At 42.9% G+C, this 25186-nt stretch overlaps 1 protein-coding gene across 2 annotated transcripts; it reads left to right on the forward strand.

The window, feature by feature from the left end:
• Positions 1-1205: 1205 nt before the first annotated feature.
• On the forward strand, positions 1206-19748 carry LOC119371836 (uncharacterized). 2 transcript variants are annotated; one of them, XR_005179313.2, is made up of 5 exons: positions 1206-1272; positions 6996-7128; positions 8987-9108; positions 12428-12628; positions 19533-19748. XR_005179313.2 is itself a non-coding variant. In XM_037642289.2 (5 exons), the coding sequence occupies exons 1-4, from the start codon at positions 5629-5631 to the stop codon at positions 12614-12616; spliced, it is 555 nt and encodes a 184-aa protein (XP_037498217.1). In that variant the 5' UTR covers positions 5200-5628; the 3' UTR covers positions 12617-12628; positions 19533-19748. The 2 variants fall into 2 exon arrangements, 1 of the variants encoding a protein (XP_037498217.1); XM_037642289.2 differs by lacking the exon at positions 1206-1272 and adding an exon at positions 5200-5739.
• The last annotated feature ends 5438 nt before the right edge of the window (positions 19749-25186 follow it).

A 25186-nucleotide genomic window follows, 5' to 3' on the forward strand; every position in this document is an offset into this window, starting at 1 on the left:
TCCCCCCAAAGACACATCCATGGACTTTCCTCTTCAGAGTCTCGAAAGGCATTCTGCAGGCGTACTCCTACATCACTTTGTACGAGTCTATAAGTGACTCTGTTGATAAGTTTCATCAAGAGGTGTTGAATCCTTTCCAAGATTGAATCTGTTATAGGGTGGAATCGTAAAGAAAACAGTGCACATAAGCTACTCTCTTCGTAGTTAGCACAGTTTCTATGCAGTTCTGGTGCATGATCTGTTTTATTCCAATTGACAGTGCTCCAGACTAGTCAAGTAGCATAAGGCTGGCTGCAGTTGAAGCTAAAACGTATGTTTAAGAATACTAGTACAAGAAATGCAGTTTCAATCCAGTAAATCAAGGGTCTCAAGCTCATCTCAGGTGGTGGACCGCACTCACAAAGTTTATTAACTACAAGGCTCGGGCAGTGAAGATGGCGTAAGGGAGGGGGTAGCGGTGCAGAGAGTTTAAACAAAATATCACCTAGCACTGGCATTGGAAAGCACACTTTTCCATATCCTATATGTGGCTCATTTCTGGAGCGCACTTGTCGTTTTCGAAAAATATATCAATACTAATTTGCACAATGACTAAAATATCGACGCCAATTCTGAAATATATGCAGGTCTCACACTCAAAGAAATTTCCGTATTTAGGAACCAAGAAAGCGGATACAGTATCCAGGAAAAACAATGACTCCAATCCTTCGCAAATATGATGGACATAGCACACTTAAAACAATAATTTTTCGCTGAATTCTGCAAAACACAAGCGTCTCCTCCTTCACGACGAAAATCAGCAGCAAGTAGTGACTTACAATACGGAATGACTCCAATACTTCGCGAATATCATGGACACAGCACACGTAAAACAATATTTTTTCGCTGAATAGTGCAAAACACAAGCGTCTCCTCCTTCATGACAAAAATCGGCCGCGAGTATCTCTTATAATACGGATGACTTCCAGGAATTCATACCAACATGGTCGTCGCATACCATCGCTGCGACTACGCGTTTTGCACCTCTGTTATTGCACGAAACTGTATTTGATCCCAAACGGCAGTTCAGGAGGCCATCGCGGAAAGAGAAATCCATTCGACATATCAACCGAGGGGGCGCACATGGGCGCACTGCGATCGTCACTCGTTGACTCATTCGTCCACGGCCGCTACCCCCTTAACGGTTAACCCTAACGGCTAACGGCGTACGCACGAAGCGGGACGGCGGGACCATGCTGGAGCTGCTTTTTTCATACGCTCTACGTCTTCGAGGTGAGTGATTGACTTCCCATCTTTTCGCCTTTGTGGTTGTAGATCGTGCCGCTAAAAATCGATCTGTTGTCATATGCTCACGCTCAGCAATATCTGAGACGAGGCCGCCTCGAGTAAAGGCGGGGAAATGTGCGGGTTACGCCAACGTTTTCGTTAAACTTTGATCCCCGCACTACGCAGATATAATTAGTATGATTCTTACCCTTGCGGATTGTACCGTGCATGTTTTTTGAGGCGGAGTTCAAAGTGAGCGCACAAACTGCAGCATTTACGGAAATCGCGGAATGATCGTGTAGGTCGTGTTTACAACTCGAGCTTGTGGTTTTCGTTTCGCGCTGATAACTTCGCCGCAGTTGTCGCATTACGCTTTATTCTGCGCCTGCACAAGGAATTAAGGACAAGAATATTGCGATTGCCAGCACTGTTCAGGCTTGTCAGTGCCGGAGCGCAGCTGCTCCATGTGTGTGTCTCTCCGCCGTTAGGTGAGCCTCTGTTTACACTGCCAATATGCCGCTGCTCCGAAAGACGAGACGATCTACCGTGAAATCGTGGCGCGCTGCAGCCTTCACGCCTGTGATCACCGTCGGGCGAAAGTGCATCTCCTCCGCGGTGTCTGATAAAAGGCACGAGAAGCCCGAGAAGGGAACTGTAAACTCAAGGGAACTCAAGCAGCATGTAATTTTTTGCGGAAAGCTATTTAGAAACCACGGCTCGTGAAACGCGTTGTCAGAAAATCTGAGTTTCCTTAATTAGGTTAGGACAAAATTTCCCCTGTACAACGATGGTAGGATATTAACTTAAGTTTTACAAACTTTTACGCTTTAGTGGTTTTTTTTATACTGCCTTTATATGGGCAATATGGTCTATATTGGTGATTTTTTAATACAAAGATAACATTCAGTGATATGTGATAGTTTTATTAACTCATTGTCAGGAAGTTTTACTGTAGGTAAAAAATAATTTGAGATGTATATAGTGTGAAATAATGCGTACAGCTGGCGACAAATTTGCAAAAAATGTTTGTTTTTGCACATGTTTGGTCGTGAATTTACCATTGAGGTCGCCCTAGTAAAAATATGGTAAATAACGCATTTACTAGTAAGCTTCATTGGCTACTGATTGAGAAAGTTTTATAAAATAATGTTGTGCTTTAAGCGAGAAAAATATTTTTGAACTTGTGTTCTGCCAGTCTGTGTACTTGCGCGTGTTTATACCTCGTAGCAATCCATCCTAGCGGGCGAGGACAAGCAGCACGGACATGTGGAAGATTTAGACACGATAAGCAGCTTTGTCCGTGCTTATTTCAGTGATCTACTAGTGCATCTTAGCCTGAGCCAACGAGAAAGTCAAACCATACTAGAGTGCATGTGGTCGCCACATGCAGCTCTCCGCTAACGGCCCCATTAGTGTGCTTTTACAGCACCGGGAAGTAATACCGATGTTTGGAACACCCCGTTACCTATGCGCTAAGATTTAGAAGTGGGAAGGACACTACGATTAGGAAAAAGATCTTATAAAGATAAAAAACAGGATAAGATGCAGTCATGAACCAACACATTCATATTCAAGTGACCATGTTTTACCATTGACCATGTGTTGGTTCATAACTGCAACTTATTCACCATGCAACATATCCTTTTTTTTATTTTGATAGATCCTTTTCTTAATCATAGTGTTCTTCCCGCTTCTCAATCCTAGCGTATAGGTAATGTGCTGCTGCGTAAGCACACTGTGCGAGCAGTCAGCGGACAGCTGCACGTGGTTAAACGCACTTTAAGTAGGGGCTGGATTTCTTGTTTACTCAGGCTAACACTCAATAGTAAACCATTTAAATAGGCACGTACAAAGCTGCTTATGTTGTCAAAATGTTCCTCGTGTCCGCGCAGCTTGTACATGCCGCTGGGACGCATTGCTACGAGGTATAAACACGCGCAAGCACAGAAACTGGCAGAACACTTCAAAAATATTTTTATTGCTTAAAACAAAAAAATATTTTATGAAGGTTACTAGTGATTGCGTTGTTTACCATATTTTTACTAGGACCACCTCAATGCTAAGTTTACGACTAAACATGTGCAAGAACAAACTTTTTTGCAACTTTGTCGCCAGCTGTACACATCATTTCACACTATATACATCTCACATTACTTTTTACCTACAGTAAAACTTCCTGATAATGAGTTAATACAGACTCTCTGCTTCATATTTCTGCATCCACAAGTAAACTGAATATCAAGTTTTACGAAGTTTAGGTGCCTGTGTAAGCTTGACTTGTGATGTCACTGTATGTCATGTACTTGAGGAATGAACAAAAGAAGGGACTAAAGGGCTCGTTTTTCTTTGTTAGACAGCCTTAATGACAACTAACAGGCAGTCAAGCCAAGAAAAGTATTGGGGACGTTATTTGTATGCCACCAGCAGGTACCAAATATGCAAGCTTCGAATAATGCATCCGATGTCCTACCGATTGAGCTACAGCAACGGTCTTTCTCCTGGCCATTTTATCGAGTGTATCTGTGTTTATCGGTCGATGCTGGCAGCACGTTGTCTTTTTGTCCACTTTAAATTTTTTGATTACTACAAATAACATCCCCTATAGCTTCCTTGGCTTGATTGTCTGTTGGTTCTCATTAATGTACTTGAGGAAGACTTTTCGTTTCATGTAAAATCTGATGAGGCGCCCTCATTTTTACGATTACGTTGGTCACGTTCACTGAGGCTGAGGCCCTCATTGGAGCATCACCATGAAAAACAGATTTCACCCTAAACGAAAAGTCTCTCAGGTACAATCGACCACAAAATAATACGGGCCACACAAGTGTGTGATGAAATTGCCGTCTACACTGTCTAGGGGCGAGCCATCCGCTGTCGAGAGCATAGCTGTGGCCACGCATTCTCCAGAGCAGCACTCTTGACAGCAGATGGCTCACCACTAAACAGCGCAGATGGCAATTTTGGCACGTGCTCCCATGGGCCATATTATTTCGTGGCCGACTGTATGTGAATTATAGTGACATCACAAGTCAGACATCCACCTAAACTTAGTGCATATTCAGTTCATTTGTCAATGAATCACTCCCATTCCTTCGATGTATGAGTAACCGAAACAGGAGGCAAAAGTTCTCTGTCTACCACAAGCAAACACATTCACACCGCTACGTGCATTTCAGTTTGAGCCATCCGGTAAGTCAAAAGCATGAGTTGTCAATAGCTTATTCAGAATAAATGAAAAGCATTGTAAGTTAGAATCTGACAGAAGCAAATGAAGTGTGATTTTCACTGAACCCCCAAAAAAAAAAAGAAACAGCCTGCCCACATCTCTTCCTTCATAAGACAACCTGGCAGAAAGAAAGCATGTCCAAGAACAATGCTCAAAAACAAGTATCTTGTGTTAATTTATCTCTCCCCTATGTATAGGTACCAGTGCAGTCATCCGCCGAATTTTAAAGAAAGATATAAATATCATCCTTCTACTGACCCCCAAAATCCATGCTACAAAATATACAGTAATACCTCGTTAACCCGAACTCGCATATCTCGAAAAATCGGCTAATCGAAATTTTCTCGCTACCGAACGATTTCCTATAGGTGCAATGTATTTATTGCCCTTCATCTCGAAGTATTTCTGTGCCCACTTTCGGTTATCTCAAAATCTCGACTGAGAATGGAACCAAAACTTCGCCGTCGAACCGTTTCACAAAATACTAGCGGCAAAATGTCATACGTTTCACAAGGTTCGCGCAAGGCTGTCGCGTTTACGACGAAGTGGACACTGTTCCCGAAAGTAAAGTCGAAACCTAGCGGCATAACGACTTTGTCGAGCAACCCTGTGTCACGTCATGTGACGCTATAGACGTGCACATAAGCAGGCCCTGCAAAATAGCTCGGGTCGTACACGTTTTGTGTACCGTCAGAGATGCGATTTCAGCATTTCATTTACGCAAGGCACGTCGCGTGGATTTTTTCGTCGCTCATGCGATGTGGTGAGGATAACGCCACCAAAAGCAAAGCAAGTCACTGATGCTGCAAAGAAAGGTAGCACTAATCAAAGAAGCGGATTCGAGGCTCGAAGTTCCGGACGTGAAAACGGCGCTGATTGTGTGGTTGCACCGTGCGAGAGGTGCCCCTTCGAGTCACAACATTGACAGAGAAGGCCGATTCTCTGGACTTAGTGGTGGGCTACACTGATCTCGCCTGCAACATCGACTGGTTTGACCATTTAAGTGAAACAACTTAACGTCACGCACGGTGATCGCGGCAGTGTCGACGCAGCTACTCCAGGGGTGACGACATCAGCTGAGACAAGAAATGTGTTTCGTATGATGCGAAAAGTGCAGCGGTGCGGATGATCGCCACATGCGGTGTGTTAAGCAACTCGAGAAAGCTTTGCTAGGTGCAAGTGTTACTGCGAGGCAGTGCCGAAAATACAAAGGCAGCGCCGAAAAACACAGCTGGTTGACAGCTCTGGTATGTCATTATTTCTCTTTAAGTTCTTTACAAAGAGTCAGTTAGGCCCTCCTGTTAAGAAACTGGTCGGTAGTGATAACGTTTTTAGATACGACTGGACTTCTCAATAGCCCCGCCACGGTGGTCTAGTGGTTATGGCGCTCGACTGCTGACCCGAAGGTCGCGGGATCGAATCCCGGCCGCGGCGGCTGCATTTTCGGTGGAGGCGAAAATGTTTGAGGCCCGTGTACTTAGATTTAGGTGCACGTTAAAGAACCCCAGGTGGTCGAAATTTCCGGAGCCCTCCACTACGGCGTCTCTCATAATCATATCGTGGTTTTGGGACGTTAAACCCCAGATATTATTATTATTATTATGGACTTCTCAATAGAATTTGCGCAACTTTGCTTATCTCAAAAATCTGCTTAACTCGAAGTTCACTAGGGTAGCTTGTTTGGGCTTGTTGGTTTGGCATGACACAGGTTGAAAGCGCAAAAGACGAAGACAGAGAAGAGGCTTGACACACACGAGCACGCAGCGCTCGTGTGTGTCAAGCCTCTTCTCTGTCTTTGTCTTTTGCGCTTTAAACCTGCTTAACTCGAAATTTGTTCTGGTTCTTACTACTTCGAGTTAACGAGTTATTACTGTAGAAGTAAAGGGGTTATCTACCAAACCAGTTGTTCAGACTGACAAGCAGGATACAGTGGGAAAAAAAAACCAAAAAAAACAGCAGGAGCATCATCACAACAATGATGTCAGAACCTACACTTGACAACGCGACGCCTTAGACAAACATTGAGAGTAGGCAAGCCACAAAATTGGTTTCTGAGAAGTAGTTGCGTTCTTTCTCTTCAGTTCTATTTGAAGTTGAAAAGGCGCGACCTACCATCTTCGTTCTCACTCCCTCCTCGAAAGGATCACAGTTGATACCTAAAAATCCGGATTGAAATGAACCAACTTATTTTTTTCAGTTAGAGACGTATCACTTTTAATAATTTCTGAGTGCACCATGCTTTGCAGTGGAAAACAACATCTGCATTAGGAATTGAGTATGCTTGCAAAGGGTTCTGTTGCAGTTCAGTATCAGAATTGCTAAGCACCGTTCAAAGGCCGACACTGTTTTGGTCTTTAGAACTGTGGTGTATCTCTTTAGAGCTATTATTTACCTCTAAACTGATAAACCAACCAACCAAACTGCCTTTAGAAGCAGTTTGGTTGGTTTATGAGCGCAAAAATATTTTGGGTGCCGAATGGTAAAGTTGCTTTCATCATTGCAGAAACAGCAGTCCTGCCTCTCTTCAATATCTGAAGAGCACATTATGCTATCAAGAAAATGCTCACTGCTGAAACAGCACCACACGTTAACAGCAAGCGGAAGAGTAATGTATCTGCAGTTCAAGCAGTGCAAAGGTAACAACTCGACGTGGGTAATCTATTGCTTGCCTGTATTTCCCAACCAAACATTTGTATGCATTTTAGGGCTTTTACGTTGTTATGCAACATTGTTGCACGACTAGTGCAGCCGATAAGCAGCTAACAGCTGCGCCAAATTGTACTGAAAGTGGTCTTTCCTGCTTTTCCTCTACCAAACAGCATTTTAGACAAAAAATGCTCCAAGCTTACACCATAGAGGCACAAAAGCTAGCCAACTCGTAAAATTTAATTGAAGACCTAAAGCATGCCATCATTGTCTTGGTGATAAACTTGAGGGGTCATAGTCGCGAACATGGCCGGTGCAATCCATAGCACCTGCAGGTTTAATTATGTTGCGTTTCTCTCTGGCTGGAGTTTTAGTGTTCTGATGCTGCGCAGCTATTTTTCTCGTGCTACTGTGATGGCGAGCCTGATAAAGAGGCTTTTCAGGTGAAAAAGCAGCTTCAGTGAATGTTTCGTTGCAAATTGTTTAGCATAGTAGATGACAGTGCAGCATCATTGTACCCAACCCCTGGCTTCAAGAAAAAAAAAGAAGGAAGCCTAACCACTGCTGCCTATGGTTGCAATTTAAGGAGCTTTCATACAACACAATGCATAGTTGTCAAGAATAAACTTTGCGCATTACAGGTGAAGAAACATACTATATGCCCTCATTGTAACTATGGCTCAGTTGTGCACATACTGAGGCATGTTCTGTATTCATAGTTACTCTTAAATCTTTTTTGTTTTTATGTTTGCTTGCTTGCTGCATGCCCGATGTGTAAGCATGCTGCAAGTACAAATTCTAAAAATGGCTTTAGACCATGATATACCCATGGAGAAGAGCAAGCTATAAAAATTGAATGAAATTAGCCTGCTCATTTAATTTCGAAAGCAATGTTGATACAAATATAGCCTGACCTGCCACATATGGTATGTTGACTATTTTAATTCATGTTGAAACTGTATGGTAAGTCTGCATCTCACACTGCTTCTGAAGTGGTTTTTGTTGTGGCAGATCAGCTTTTTTAATACGTCAGTATGTGTACTGAAAGGTGATGTGCCTGTTTCACCACTGCAACAGCTCTAAGATGATGATGTGTTTCAAAACGCCCCGGTATTCTGAAGTGAAACCACTTGAGAATATCTTGCCTTCCAACTTTCTTACACATAATTCCATCATCAAAGCACACTCCATGTGGTGCTTTGCTACCTTGAATAAGTGTGCATCTATTAGCTACAATTTACTTGTGTCTAACATGCATTTGTAGTTTTCCATATGTGTCTAGTTACCCTTTGTTCAACAAAAAGATAGAATAAAGCAGAAAAGTGGCAGGTTAACTAGCAGAACTAGTCATAGCACAAGTGTGGTTGGAAAGAGGATATGGTAACCATAACAGGGGAAGCCTGTGTGGATATGTGGTTACATATAGCAATACAAAATGTATTCTGTTCTACTTGAAAAGGAAAAAGTTAATATTGTTGCTTTAAAATGTAAAACAATAAAAGAAAATCGGATGGCTATAGTTGCTTCTTCGTGCATTCAAGTGTGAGGATGACATGCTTTTCATAGCAGAGGCAGCTCTGCTCCCACTTTTGAAGGAAAGTGGGTACCTTTGATCATTTAATGAGTACTACCACACAGGCTGCTGTACCACAGGGCTCCGGCAGCAGTTATCCATAGTGTGATGTCTGAAAGTGTGCACCAACTTCGAGTTTCCACTAACTCTCCCAAGTAACTTATTTTGTTACAGTGGCAAGATGAAACGTTTGTTTGATTAACACCATTTCTACACAAAGGAAATCAAGTTTTGTAGCCATTGTTTGAGCTTATGGTGCTGTTGTTTTGCGACAGGTGTTCCTTCTAGATCGGATGGAGCTTGGAAGTATTTCAAGACGTTGCAGCTCAGGTGCCCATGGGCCAAAGGGCCTTCATTGTTGCAAAAGATGTGTCGCCGGCAGACGCTGCTGTGCAAGGTATGCCAAAATTGCTTTTAACATGCAGTTCTTGACATAAAAAAGGTACATTGCAAAAAAAAGCAGGAAGGAAATGCATATGCCCACACAAGAGCTGTGTGGGCTCTGTATTTTGTGGTCACGCGTCTTTTTTTTTTTTTTTTGTTACCTCACCAAGCAAAAAAGGCAGTCATTATTGCAGTGCTCTTTTTATGGCATCGGGCTAATTGTGGGCTATGAGTACTTCCATATTACGGTTCGGGATCTCATGCGACAATTTTTTACCAGAGTTGGTTATGCGTAATAATGGACCTTCTCCATCTTGCTTATGTGGCCATACTACAGTTCAGTAACACATGCAGAGTGCATGGCAGGCTTTATCATTAAAGTGTTGTGTATTCACTGAACTGCATGCAGCTTAACAGCTGAAGAAATTTAGTTGTAGTCTGGAAATCATACCCCTCACCACCAGCCGGCTCAGTGGCCTATTGGTTTTGTCGCTTGTCTGCTGACCTGAAAGACGTGGGTTCTATTCCGCTGCGATGGTCGCAATTTGACAAAGGTTAAATGCTAGAGGTTCATGTACTGTGTGATGTCAGTGCACATTAAAGGACCCCAGCTGGTCGAAATGATCTGAACCCTTCCACTACTGCGTCTCTCATAGCTTCAGTCGCTTTGATACATTAAACCCTACAAACCATACCCATCCTGACTGCATTTGTGGATGAACTGGTTCTACCATCTGAGCTGTCGTGCTATCTAGGCAGCAGCTGTGTGAAGATACGTTGACGGATGATTTTAAACAATGTCAGTGATTTTGGACAAGTGATCGGCTCCAACTAATAAGCTAGTGCACACCTTTGCTCCTAATATAAATCTAATATAAATTAATCAAACTAATAATCTAGGGCAGACACTGTTTGTTGAGGCAGTAAATGAGGCCAGCATGGTAGAGAGGGGCAGCATCAATTGTTCAGGTTCGTGAACTTCAAAATTTTATTAAAAAAACACATTCTTTTCTCCTGTAGTAGTCACGCATTCCATTGGTGACCATTGATTGGGTCTTTATCTTCAGGTTGTCTAAGATAGACAAGAGTTATGAAGCATTGAGTCAGTTAAATTAACATAGATTAGTATTAAGTATGGATTGTGGGTCACTTGGGAGTGACAAATAGTGACTGAAGGATAGTTCTTAGGCGATAATCTTAGTTATTATACATAGAATGCCTGTTTGTGTCATGTTTATTAAGTATATATATTTAATAGGTTGCTATACCTGTGCACTGACCTTTGCTATTGTGCTCTGTCAAAAAGCCTGTCTTTGGCGTGGTCTCAATATCCTAATGTGACATAATGCCTACTATTACAAAAAGCTGTTGAGAGCTTGCAAGCAGCCACCTTGTCTTGTAGGGGTGTCCGAATATTCAAAAATTTCGAATAACAAATCGAATAATCTTCATGCGAATCGTATAGTGTGTATTGAAAATACCAAATATTTTTCAAATAGTTTTCAAATAATCAGCATGGGCGGGAAAACCCCGCAGTAACTATGCATTGCAACTGCCAGGGGTCATTTTTACTTATTTTTACAATTGAATTACCAAGGTACATGCAGCTTCAGCTTTTAACGGTCTATCGACACTGTATTGATCGTCGGATCAAGGCGCGTTTGCTAAAAACTGCAGTGTCACAGAAGTTAATGTGTCGCCAACCCACTATCATCACCATGAGATCGGTCATGAGACTGTGGGGATGACGGCTGCATTCGGATTCAGAAGTGCAATTTTTGTACGTGTTTACATGACTGACAACAGACACAATGTTATGTTGATGTAAACTGCTCTTGCAGATGCAGTATTCAACCATGATATTTAGCTGCCTTTGGTGCCAAGGCCCATGAAGTGAATACCAGTTTGTGTGTTTCACTAAATGGTTAGCTGCATGGGTGATGTTCAGTTCATTATTGCTTAATTCTTATGCCACACTTCAGTTTTAATAAAAGGCTGATGACAAAGTGGCACCTTGAATAATGTAGTGACTGCTGTATTTCATTGTATAGTTACAAAATCTCCTGAATGCTCTAGTTGCTGATGCATACGCGCTTACCTCAGTTTACATAATTGTAGTAGTTTTCGTCGGTTAAAGGTAATTGAATATTTCTTGAAAATAAAATGTTACGAAATTTCAGAGCTGTTTTGAAAATGGTTGCTTTACTATTCGAATAGTATTCGATTCGGTTCTAAAATTGACTATTCGCACATTCCTGTTGTCATGTGTACTGCAAATTTGGCAAATTTTATACATGACAGTTTATTTCAGCAGAAGCTTTTGCTTTCACACAACAGCTGCTTTTCTTGCACACTTTCAAGCCGACATCCAATTGTCATAAATAATTCCTAAATGTAATGTGGTTTACATGATGGGTTGCAATAGCGATCACATTTCGTGACAAAATTGGAAAGCCCTTATTCTCTTCAGGGAGAACTCGTTATGAATCTGACAGGGCGAGTGATCTGCTCACGTTGGCTAGTGAAGTATTTCTAAAGCCCAGATGCCCTTGCTTTCATTATTCTGTTGCATACTTTTAACTTAAGACACTTGTTCTAAACATACTGGATTTTTAAAAGTACTTCTGGTGTTTTCATGGGATATACTTATTATTCACATTGCAGTAGAAGGCACGAAAATAATGTTGAAAAGTGGTGCTCTTTACACATTCGCATGGATTAAATCAAAACACAGTACAGCGAATTCCATGCTCTGTGGGAATAGATTTTATGCAAAGCAGTCAGTGAGAAGCTGCCCATGCTGCATTTTTTTACTCTTTGAGCCAAGCATTACTAGGCTGATTGACGTCTTTGTGTAAACTGAGTAGTTGTAGGCATATCGAGGGCTTACCAGGCATGTTGAGTGCACTGATGTCTAAGGAGTAGCTTATGTTATGATGCAATGTCGGCACTCACTTTAAAAGCACAGTCATCAGGTTGCACGCCACCAGGGTTCAAATCCATCCCAAACTGATATTTGTCGTTTCCTTTCATTGGGATTTTTTTTCTCTCTGAGAAGCCGTTGACACCAGCAACATATTTTCTCTGCCGCGGTCTCCTTAGTGCTATCACGTTAAGATTGCCAAAGTGCATTCTTTTCTTTCCTAGGTTAACGAACCGTGAATCATGTGGGGCACATACCCACATTCCACAGGCCGTGGTGTGCAAGTATGGCCACACATGACTAAGGGAAAGGGTTTCATGACGTATTGGACAGGCATGTCACATTATTCATGTGAATGGGCCACGACACTGAAGTTGCGATGTCGCACCCACCATTGATGTTCTTTCAGGTGCTGCTTCTATTGTTCTTGCGCCAGCTGTCACCCATCACGCCGGCACCACTACGACTGGTTTTGCCACAAGCGTCTTGGTGTCCTGATGTTGCAGAGAATTGTTGTGTGACCACATCGTCAGCAAAGTATGAAGCATCATCATTTCCACCGCATCCCGCCTCGCAATTCTGGATGGTACAGCGTTGATGGAACAGTCAGGTGACCAAGCAGCTCATAAGCACACCTATTTCTTCAATGCATGGGGCCTTGGCACTGCAGTTACGATGCCATGCTTATTGTTGACGTTCTTCCAGGTTAGTCAGTACCATAGGTCGGCAAACTCACTCATGTGTCGACTCACTCAGACTCGTATCGAGCCGTGAGTCTGAGCGAGTCTGTATGAGTAAAGTTTTGCAAGTCTGAGTCCGAATGAGTTCGGTTGAGAAAAATTATAGTGAGTCTGAGCGCGAGTGAGTCCGGTTGAGGAAAATTTTGGTGAGTTTGAGTCTGAGTGAGCCCTAAGGGCAAAATATATTGTATGAGTGAGTCTGAGTGAGCTTCACATTTTTTGCTGACCTATGGTCAGTAGGAAACACACCGGTACCATGAAGACGATGTTTCCCTTGTTGTGGTGTTGTCGCTATTGAATTGTTTGAAATGGGCTCGTGCTGCCTTTTTTTTCAAATCAAACATTTATTTTGCATAGTATGGTTACAACGTGAAGGATATACAGAAGAGGCTCCCAAGGTCAGGAGAAAGTGCTAGTACTCTCTGTACATGATTACTAGATACAAATTACCAAATACCTTGATGTACCTTTGACTTCTACTTCTTGGTAGCGACGTTGAATCAAACCCTAAGCCTAGGACTAAGGCATAGACGGACGAATTAAACAATTTGACTTTTTCTGTCCCACATTTGTAAACTAGCTGCAATACAGTCCTGGAATCATTGAATAAGTTCCTTAACATTCGTATTACCCTGGAAAATGACTTGGACACAACATGTTGCTGAATTAGAATCGAAAATCGCAGCGGTGCCATCTGCACAGCCATTATTAACGCCTAATTTAGAAACATCTAATGTGTAAGAAGACATCTGGTGTTATTTTTTATGGTGTTCCAGATAGAGGCAATGAAATTTGCACGTCTTTAGAGCAACTCATGAGCGATTTTTGTAGCAATAGGCTTAGTGTCGTACAGTAGCCAACCATTCATTCAGACTCGTCGGGAATCATTGAAAAGTCAGACAAATCGAAAGTCCGAAAAAAAAAGGATTTGCTAGAAAAAAAAACACCCTTATTAGCCCAGTGGCTGGAAAAACTTGTCAATGTACGTCTGTACACACATTTACACACACACACTCGCAAACAATTCAGCTTGTATTTCAGCCAGTATTTGGCCATCGCTGTAGGCTGTCATTAGCGCTGCGTTAAATTCGCATTTCATTGCTATGGTGAGGGCGACGCGTCATCATCGGAGTCACTGTCCACCTGCGCTGGTTCGAGAACCCGACGCGTCATCTCAACATTGTCCAGCTCGGTGAAAACTTCCGAGCAACATCGGAGTGACGCTGGCCACCTTCCACCTGACGAATAATCGCTGCTTTTTTGCACCATCGGCAGTGTCTTACAGTTGCCACGTTTATTCATTAGTCCTGACCACGCAGATGAACGGGTGGCGTCAGAGCCATCCCAGCAGATCAGGCCTCACACACCAAGCAACAAATGAGAGAGTGAGATGCAGATGAGGCCTAGCCGCAGAAACAACAGAAAACACAAACCCTCAAATGCCAAAAGGAAACGATGTTGGGCTACCGCATTTATTCAAATCTAAGCCGATGTTTTTTTCGAAAAAACAATGTGCGAAAGTGGGGGTTCGATTTAGATTCGAGTATAGATTCGAGTACAATGATTAAGGTTTTTTTTTTTTCTGGCCTTGCGAATTTCGGGGGTCGGCTTAGAATCGGGGCCGGCCTAGATTCGAGTGAATACGGTAGTTGGTGTTGCAGTGCTCGTGCTGTCATTCTCTCTTCGTCCGTCTTGTGAGTGCTGTCATTCGCTTCAGACATCAAATTGATCAAACCATGAAACGGCACACCACAGCTGTGGCCACACACACCGAGCCAGTGCCAACCGAGCTGACTCCGAGCGTGGCTTGGCGTGCGGTTTGGCCATTGTAGCCATTCAATCAATACTTGACTGGCTAAAACCCAAAGGCAACCATTACACATAGCCAACAAACATAGCCTTCAACACCGGCAAATGCAATTTCTGCATGGATTTTGACGCTGGCACGACCTCCAGCCATAGCCAATGCAAACTTCGAGTGCTGGCAGCATAGTAAAAGTACTGTAAACATCGCTGACATCTTGTCATTGCGTTTGATGGCGTACCCAAACAGCCAGTAGGAGTCCGAAAAATCAAACAGCACACAGTGGAGCATCCAAATTTTCCGTTGAGAGTGTGCATTACTCCTTGTGGGACGAGTTGCGGTGCCGCAAAGGTGTTCGACTAAACAGCGACTATACTTTCGATTCTGATAGCTTCAAGCTCAAGAACACAAGCTTCGGCGCCTCTCATGATTATTCCGAGGCCGTCCAGACTAATACTTGTGCACACAGGCACTTTTGAACGGCCGTTCATTCAAAGGCCATCAAAACACCACAACTCTATTGACTCGATGGAGTTGTCACGCTTCTACAATGCAGTTTTGAAGGGCTGTTTCTCTCAAAGATTGCATGGTGCTGTGGATATTTATTTTCGTATTCTTGTCTTCGAAAGTTAAATAATAGAAATCTGCTTAAAAGCATGGATATGTCTGTTGTTTTTGTTTAAACATTTTAATAAATTGTTTATTCGTAGTTATGAATACATATTTAATTTTTTAAGTTGTTGAGCACCGAAACTGTGGTGAACGATACACGGCAAGACGACATGATGAAGACAAGCACGTTGCTGTTGAAAATATGTGCAGTTCGCACATTTAAAGTGGCGAATATACTTGATTAAGTAACGCTCACATGTACTGCTTTTAAAGCATACTGGTTAGATTTGTTGTTTCTAATCGGGAGTACGAGCACACTGTGAACGAGAGGGCACGTTCGCGCTATTTCCGCTTGCGCTGCTGAATGCTTATCGACATTTCAATAGAGTTGTGGTGTGCTTCGTTGGCTTGATAGACTATTGACTCGACGGCCTTTGAAGCGTCCTGTGTAGCAGCTCATGCTTGACCACTGAGTCAATAGACTACCGGTTGGAAGCTCTTTCAAATGCCCGTGTGACACGGGTATAAACTCTATCACTTAAGGCACTACACAAAATCAGTAAGGAAAGACGGTGGCTGCATTTGCCTTACCTTTAATAAGCATTACAATAACAATGTGTGGGACAATGAGGCTGGTCGCATTGCTTGTCTCTCTCAACACTTCATGAAAGATAGACATTCTTCTATTCTGATCTCAGGTCAGACCCCAGTTTCACATCACTCAAAATGCTCAATCACTAAAACCGATAAATCCCTTTTTTCTTGTACACTAACATCAGACGTGCCATGTCAAAGAGTACCGAAATATTTTTGCTAATCGACTCATGTTGCACATCACTAATACCATGGCTCACTGATGTTGTTCTGAAGAACTTGGTGTTTGTGAGCGAAACACATTACAATATATTTCGATGGGATAGATCAAATTGCAGAGGAGGTGGCGTAATCTTGGTGATAAATGATGACTTGTTGTAGATGCCATTAATTATTAGTTCAATTTGTTAATGTGTGTGTTTCTTTAAAATTCTGTTCAATTGATGCAATTATTGGTGGTATCTACTGTCACCTAATATGAATGATTTTTTTTTTAGAATTTCATCGACTTCTGTGTGAAATATGTACACATTTCCCTAACTCTACTGTGTTCATATTCTGTCATATTCAGATTTTACTTTCCCTAATATATACTGGTTCACGCAATCCTTCACAGCAAGTGAGAGCGAAGCTCATATGTTTTTTTAGTCGTGTGTTGATTTTTTACTATTGCAACCTATTACTAATCCCACATGTCGCACATCAAGCACCGCCAACATTATTGACCTTGTAGTAACAAATAATCCTGATGTTTGTTCAAACATAATTAATTTAGAAGGCATTTTGGATCATGACGTAATAACAGGATGCATTATCAGTTCATTTAATAAAAAAGAAACTGCTGCTAAACAAATCAGGTGTTGCAGCAGAGCCGACATAATTAACTGAATTGGATAGTTTCTCTGCTAAATTCATTATACGTTAAACCCCAGATATTATTATTATTAAGTTCATTATTCCTTGCACACTGTCGAGCAGAATTGGAATTTGTTTAAAAATAATCTCTCTAAACTTAGCCATGAATTCATGCCTCTCATATCCAATAGATGTAGCAGCAGCACACCATGGTTTAATCGGAGGTTGCGGCGGATGAATACCTAGAAAAAGTGATATTACCAGCAGACAGTAAAAAAGCAGTCTTTTAAACGAGTGGGAAAAGTACAAATGTGGCAAAGAGTCTCTCCTAAAGTACACTCAGCATCACTTTTTCAGTTGTGAGATGTCATCTCTGTCAACCAACAACCCTCGTAAATTTTGGCACATTATAAACTTTAGCTTTCATCTTGACATCTTGCTTAGAGATATTAGCGGTGTCATCACTGATGTATGTGATTGTGCTCAGATTTTAATGACTCATTCTAATTAGTTTTTACCAATAAAGATATAAGCTTATTTCTTGAATTAAATACATTTCATGACATTTGCACCCCTGAAATAGTTCCTGATGAAGCGTATTTCAGCTTTGCTAAACAACTTTAAAATTACTAGTAGTTTGTGTCACCTTGGCTTTAAAAATAATTTGCTTAAAAGTACATCACAAAGCATTTGTTCTGTCTTGTCCTGTGTTTTCGCAATCATTGTCAAATGGGCTAATTCCTTATGACTGGCATTTAGTCAGGGTAATGTCTATATTCAAGTCAAGTGAACATTCCTCCCCACTTAACTATCGAGCCATTTCACTAACAAGCACCTTTTGCAAACTTCTCAAGAATGTCGGTCACAGCCAAGTAACTACGTCGAAGATCATAACATTATTTTCAAATATCAGCACAGCTTTTGTAAGGGTTTTTTATGTGGCACTCAACCTCAACCTGCTGGCCTTTTTAACCACTTACATTTGTTGCTTGAGGTGGGCTCCCAGGCTGACGCAGTATTTCCAGATTTTTCTAAAGCTCTTGATCGGGTTCCTCACCATCGACTTTACTAACACAGCTTATCATTCATCCTAATGTGCTCACCTAGATTAAAGACTTTCTCTCTTCCGGAACTTTGTTCACCTCTGTTAATAATTCTAACTCTCATTCTGCTTATATGACATGTGGTGTATCCCAAGGAAGTGTGCTCAGTCCTCTGCTTTTTCTAATCTACATTAATGATGTGCCTGCCTGTGTAAAATGTAATGTTCGACACTTCGCTGCTGACTGTATGATTTACTGTAACATTACCAATCACACTGGCCTGCAATCCCTACAAACTGACCTTAAACAGTTCTGATTGGAAACAAAACATGTCTTTCACTTGTCATGCAGCTCGCATTCCAACCACTTACATCCTCAATAGCAATACTGCAAAACTAACAACATGCACTAGGCTCTCGATAATTCAAACTCGTGGGGACCCCCCAATGTTGTTTGAATTACCAGAAGTTCAAAAAGCATGTGTTTACAGCTTGAGAACAGTCAGTCGACAGGCATTTGTGAACAAGTAAATACAAGTGCGCCAAGCGTTGGGGGGAGGGGGGGGAGCCACTTGAGTGAGAGTTCATTGCATCACTACAAAGTGGTGTTGAGATGCAAAAAAGAGAGCATGTTGGATTGCCACTGTGGTGCGTCCATGGAATTATCATTCAGACATAACGGGGGAAAAAACGGTGCAAAATTATGACAGGACACAAGACGAAGAAGGCACGACAACAATGCTGGCTTACAACTGATTCTATTTTTCGACATGTGGGCACATATATACCATGACAGTCAAAAAATAGAAAATTTTAAAAATAAAGTAACAAGGTTGGTGCCCCTATCTCTCATCAACATGCATCACCGCTGAGCACCACAAGCACGTGCTGTACATATCACCGACGGTTTAAAAAATCTTATATTTTTTTTGTGAAAGGGTCACAGATGGCATGCTGACACAGTTAGTTTCTATACATTCTGTTTCTGCAGCTTCAGTTATTTCTCTGGTTGTATGATCTTTGTTTTTTGCTATAACTTTGTTTCTGAAAAGATTGGTTTGCAGCCACAATCCCTGCAGTGGAGGCCTAGATGGCCACTAATCGCACTGTTTACGTTGTAGTTATGCTCTCTTAATCATTCAGTAAGGCATCTTCCTGTTTGCCCTATATATTTTCCTAAACAGGACAGTGGGATTGAATAGACGACCAAACCAAACCAAAGTGAATAGACATTACAAAGTAAACGAAACAGGAAGGCAGCAGCCTCAGTTGTGTTCCATAAAGCACGTAGACCTATATGTAAACTGTATTGAAGGCTTCATCTATTCAATCCCACTGTTGTGTGGAGGAAAATATATAGGGCAGAGAGGAAGATGCCTTAACGAGCGACTAAAAAAGTGACATAAGTGACAAGGGCGTAAGATGCAAATCATAACATGTATGCCATGTACGGTTTGATTCACATGCCACAGTCTTGGGACGCTTGCAGTCGTTTCGTTAAATGGATATGTACCAAAATTATTATGGGGTGGAATGACTCTATGACGAACAATAATTACAGGGGGAACGTGAATGCCTTCATTTGCCTCGAAAACAAAGAATGCGGTCTATGCAGCTCCTTGTTGACTGCTTTGCATTACATTGGTTCCCACAATGTGTGGAATCTGCCAAATTTTTGTGTGAAGTTCTACACTTTAGCCGCAGATTGAGGTTCCATGTATTATCTGTATCTGCATGTATTATCTGTATCTGCATGTATTAGCGTAATGTACTCACAGAACTGCTAAATGAGCTCGCGCTATTTTGCTGTTGTACTTGCCTGGTGTGATTGTACTAACACGATATCTTTTTCTCTTTTCTTTTTCAGTGAACAAATCTGCGCAATACTGTTGCATTGTGGAAATCATACAGGTACCATGGGTGTTAAGAAGTTTTGATATTCCTTCTATGTAATATAAATTCGATATTTAAAGATAATTAAATGAAATAAAGCTTCTCTGACAATTTTTATTTACACAATATGTTGAATGCCTTTGATGTATTTTGTTTTATAATTCTAGGACAATAAAGTTTGATTTCAGTGAAGGTAAAACTTGACCTTGTCGGTTTTTAAGCATGCGAATTCACTTCATATATTCTTCGCGTTTGTTTTTTACATATACAGGGCTGGTCAAAAGTTCCCAGGCCATGCTGCCGTAGGATTACGTGGGATAGCGACCTGCGAAATTTTGACTACCCCCGTATCTGCTGAAGATACATCTGATTTTTACGTATGCCTAATGTTGAACTTACAGAAAACACATTAGCTTTTTACGTCCATTTAGTATCGGCAATACGAATAATGTGTGAGAAATCGTCCACGTAACAGAAAACACATTAATTTTTTACGTCCATTTAGTAATGGCATTACGAATAATGTGTGAGAAATGGTTCACGTAACGGCTCTTGTTTTGTAGCATCGGTTGCTTCATTTCTTCATTGCGGAGCGCTTCATAATAGCATGAATGGGCTTTACGTGCCATGGATTCTACGTCATCTCTGGTCTACCGTTTACCTTATGCGGAAGAGTGGTCGGCAGCATTTTACCTACAGGTTTTTCCGTATTCAAGGGCCTTTTTTTTTTTAAGAGTGCACTTCACGGTCATATTTCAACTCATAGAGACCGCATGGGGTGCCACACGAAAAACACTGCTTGATACCAGTGGCCCCTCTGTTGCTTACCGTAACAAAGCGCTAATGATTTCGACAGGCGAGACAGTAATGCGAGAACTATTTGGCAAAGTCACAAAACATTATTTCGTGTGAAGCCCCAGGCCGCTAACAGAGAGTCCGCGGGCAGCGTCTTTGAGACCCTTGCTAGAAATTATGCCAGAGATGCTGTTAGGAGTAATACCGCAATGGAGAAATAAAGAAACTTAATTGAATTAAAAAATACACGACGTCAGTCGGCACGCAACTCATTGCCGTAGTGTTAAGATGGTTTCACCAACTGTTGAATATCTCGTTTTCCACGCCCCTTCCAAGTATAGTCATTATACTCGTGAAGTGCGGCGACTTTGAAATTTCTCCAAAACTTTTTGTGGCGATGAGCGACCTCGCAGACCAGCGGAGTCTCAGTCTTATGAGATAGAGAGCGAGCCCGACACGACCGCTGGTATCAGAGGTTCTTTAATCACTGATTAAAGGGATACTGAAGTGGTTTTACAATTCGGTAAAACTTTGTTGTTAACAAGGACCAACATTATTGTCGACGATGGCGTAATTTTTTTCGCTGTTGTGGCAGCAGGAGCTTTAAAATACGCGAAAGAAAAGTTCGTCTTGCTCCGCCCACGCGAACGCGCCGAAAGTGTGGGCGTGATTGGAACTACGTCATCGTCGGTAGTTTTGGCCACGGTGGTAGAATAACAGGTGGCCCGACGCGGCGCTCCGCCAATGCGCCGCGCGTGTCACGGAGGTGCTCGAGTTGCCGCCGCTTTTCCGCAAGGTGGCATAAGGTATACTCTGGGCCGATATCTCCGCTCCGGCGCCTTTGAAAGCATGTGACCAGTGTGCGTCGCGAGCATTTAAACTGCAATTTACATCTTTAACTTTTGAGAAAGAGATCTGCGGTGTATTTATTACACCAGAGAGGCCTAGAGCAACACTGAAGAGTTGCCGTCGCTTAGAACGGACGCGCCACTAATGAAAGCATGCAACGCAACCAGCGTTGCAGCCGCGTCTCTTCCTTTCTGCTTAGTCATCTTCGATAAATGCAGAGGCGTCCGTGGATGCAAGCGTCCGAAGAGCAAGAGCGTCCCTATGTGACGCAACCAGCGTCGCAAAGTCGCAATCAGCCTTCGAGTCATGATCACGGCCAGAACACTGTGGTCGTGATTAGGTGATCCCACGGCTTGAGATCCGCTCTGATGCGTCGCGTTTGTTGCGCTCTGTCAAACCAACGCGCGCGACCGCATCGGTGTTTCCGCTCACTTTGTAGGCTGGAACCACGGCTGAAACCACGGTGGCTCGATCTGTGCCACTGATGCGGCGGCCACCATGGGACGAAAATGCTTCGCTCGAAATTGCAAATCTGGCTACAAAGCGTGCAAAGAAAAGCTGTGTCTTCTCTCCGCGCCGAAAGACGAAAAGCGACTGCAGTTGTGGAAAAATGCAATTCCACGGAAAGACCGCCAGCTACTGTTTTCCGACATATATATACGATAGCGTGAAAACCAAATGCTTTTTTTTTTACTCTATACACTCACCGGTAGAATTTTGCACGCTTTCGAAAAAAAAAAAAAATACGCGCGCGTCTCTTGCAATCGGCACCCTGTGACAGTCATATCGGGACTACCCACGCCGATTAAAAAATTTTAAGCTTCATAAAGCCTGGCGCTCTCACTTTTGCGGTCGAAGCTGGCAGACAGCCACTACAAGCTAGTAAAAGCACAAACAACCGTTTAAAGCCACAAAATTAGCTAGAGAAACCGGTTTTTACAGCCCAGCGAGAGCTTGCAATGCGCGTCTTTCGGCCCAAAAACTCGTCGCGAACCTAGCGGCGGCCGCGAGCAACTCGAGCAGTACGGCGACGCGCTCGCGGCGCTCGATGGGCCACCTGTTTTATTCTACCACCGTGGTTTTGGCGGAGCCGTGGCCTCCGTGACTACTTCTGGCTGCGCGAGTTGGTAGAACTGATCGCGAAGGACATGCTTTTACAGAGCTGATGGCGCCGATGACGCGGCATACCGAAGTTGACGTCACCGCCTTCGCTCAGCAGTTCAAAAAGCCCTGCGGCTGCAGCCGCTCTTTTTTTGCCAAGAAATGCCATTTGCGTTCACTTCTGTGAACTCTTACATTGGTTTTCGTATTCAGCAAGGATCAAACTATGATTACACATTCCAAAGTCATTTTTTTTAAAAAGTGCTTCAGTGTCCCTTTAAATAACTGGTAGATCGCGCAAGTCCGTGCCAGCAGCACCTGCCTCGTGCAAGAGCTAGCATCTCGATGATTTTTCATGCGACGCCGATGATGCTTTATTCGTATTGACGTCAACATTTTCAGTGATAAGCGTAGAATCATGTACCCTAAGTCCTGTATTTCAGGGAACCTGCGAAGTACATACATGGGGCAGTTTTTTTAACCAAATCCACAGTAGCAACGAAAATTAAAAATTTCGCAGACTAACGCTTTGCACGGCAGTGTGCTATCTTATCAAATATTGTATTTACGAATATACGCTGAAATGAAGAAAATGGGACCATATGTTTTGAAAGAATAGAAGAAAGTCCCCCACGAACGACATGTCGGTTAAGCGGCTGCAGGTGCCTTACTGGCATACTGCACACTTTTACATATCTTCACCTGTCCATTATACGAGTAGAGTTGTGTTATTTATCTGAAGTGTTTACACTATAGGCGGACCTCAAGGCGCTGATAATACGTTATTTTGACACAGTCGGTTCTCATAACCTGCGAATTCGCTCTATATCGTATCCGGAGGTCTGTCTTATGAGGCATTCGCGGCTGGTCTATGCGCTATAACTAATGTAAGTTGAGTAGAGCTAGAAAATCGAGGAATTAAAATGAAGGCTGTAATTGTGACCCCCGACAGATAGTTAAGTGCATTCGAGGATGAGTTACGAGAACAAGCGCGCAAGATCAATATCTCTTCGCGCGAGATTCAAAAAGATAAAGGCCAAGCGGTACGTGGTGGAAGACGCGCGAACTAAACGCTGATGTCCGTGAAAGTTGGATCTGCGAGAGATGTTCGCTTCTAAGAAGGCGGGGAAACTCGGGGTTCGTTACACGTTTTTTTTCTTGCTGCCGGACAGCTCAAAGTTTCGAGAACCAGGTCAGTTTCGCAGCTCCTCATAGACGCTTGCTCTCCAAAGTGGACGCGACGGCCCACGCAAGAACTAGCGGTGCTGCAGTTCCATCTTGCATCATGCCTCACGCGTCGTCTGCTACAACCAGTGCTGGGCAGTATCGAAGATACATGTATCTTAGATACTATCTTAGATACTCTATGGGTATCTTGTATCTGTATCGCGATACGTCTCGAAAGGCGAGTATCTGTATCTGTATTTCCGATACATTCGATAATGTATCGTGTATCTTAAGATACCAGATACTTCTATCGCAACACAACCGTGCGAAACAATAATAGCTGGCCAAGCTCCGCTTCTGAAGCTGGTACTGGTGTCACTAAGCCATCTGAATAAGGGCCGTGGCGTTATTTTATTTTTACGCCAGAGTCATCCAGTGAGAGTAGAAAATGTGGTAGACAAGCACGCGGACATCTACGCCCAGCCCACGCACCTTTTAAAGACGATAGTCTTTCTTGGGATACTTAAACGGAGAAACTTTGGTCTGTCTTTCTGTCTATCTGTCTTTCTGTTTGTCGGCACGTCACTCGATTCAGCCACTCGACCAAAGTTGAACCACTTGCCCAAGGGCCAGCCATCTTGAACGGCTGACTAGGTTCATACTTGCGTACATTGTCGATCAAAAAGCAAACATTACGCATATCTGAGGCGCAACATCACTAGGCAAGTATTAGGTGGTGTGTTCCTTTAAAAGAAAATGCATACATACGTAATTATAAAGACCCTAGTTTCTTAAGCTGCGCTGAAAATGCGACTGCGCTGAAACTTGCCTTCCTCCGTGCCCTCTGCACGAGCTCATTGTTGTCTTTCGGTTTCGGTTCTGCATTGCACTGTACGAATGCCATGGGGCGCCGCTCTGGCATTCCTGTTTTACCCAGGCGGCGTGTAAATAAAAGAGTGTGTGGAGAGTACTCGGGGAGTGCGGACGTTCCTTCTGCTTCAGCGCTTCATGCCAAACCGCGTGTTCGGGCTGGCTGGCGTCCCCGCCGGTCGCGTTGGTCACCGCGGGTCTTCGCCTGCTGCTGCGCCGTGACTACGAGCCCGCAACACAGCACTCATGTTTCCCGGCGTATCGCCAGATGGCGTCCATATCTCACGCAGCGCCTCTGCTATCGTCTTTAGACGACATTTGCAGGGAAGCACGCAGATACGCGGCCAATTTTTGTTTTCTCGATTTCTTTTCTTTTTAGTTGCGCCAATGCCGTGACACTTGCTCTATAGCCACTGTACTGCGCCGCGTACTCCACTGTGTGCGGCGTCTATCGCGCAAATTCTGATGTTGTTACAGTGTCGTTATTGAAGATTCTCGTGCGTCTTCCTCCGCAACGAAATGTGATGCGTGCATGAATGGGGTTGCTTTGCGTGGCGTGGATTTTACATATCAGCGATTTGAAGGATCTCGTGGATGTAAGTTTGACTTGCATGCAATGAATTAACTTATATGCGAATAAGATTCTAACAACTTTAGCACCACTGATACTGATGTTAGATCTAATAGAGCAAGGGTTTACCTAAGAGAAAATATCTTGGCGTACCGTATTTTTCACTTCCATCTACATTTATTCAAAGACTTTATGAAATCATAATTTGTTTATTAGCACAAGTGCACAAGCACAAGGCGTCTCGCCCGTTGGGCACTTCGCCTGCAAGACTACGA

Source organism: Rhipicephalus sanguineus, chromosome 10 (genome assembly GCF_013339695.2).
Source record: "Rhipicephalus sanguineus isolate Rsan-2018 chromosome 10, BIME_Rsan_1.4, whole genome shotgun sequence".
NCBI classification, from domain to species: Eukaryota; Metazoa; Arthropoda; class Arachnida; order Ixodida; family Ixodidae; genus Rhipicephalus; species Rhipicephalus sanguineus.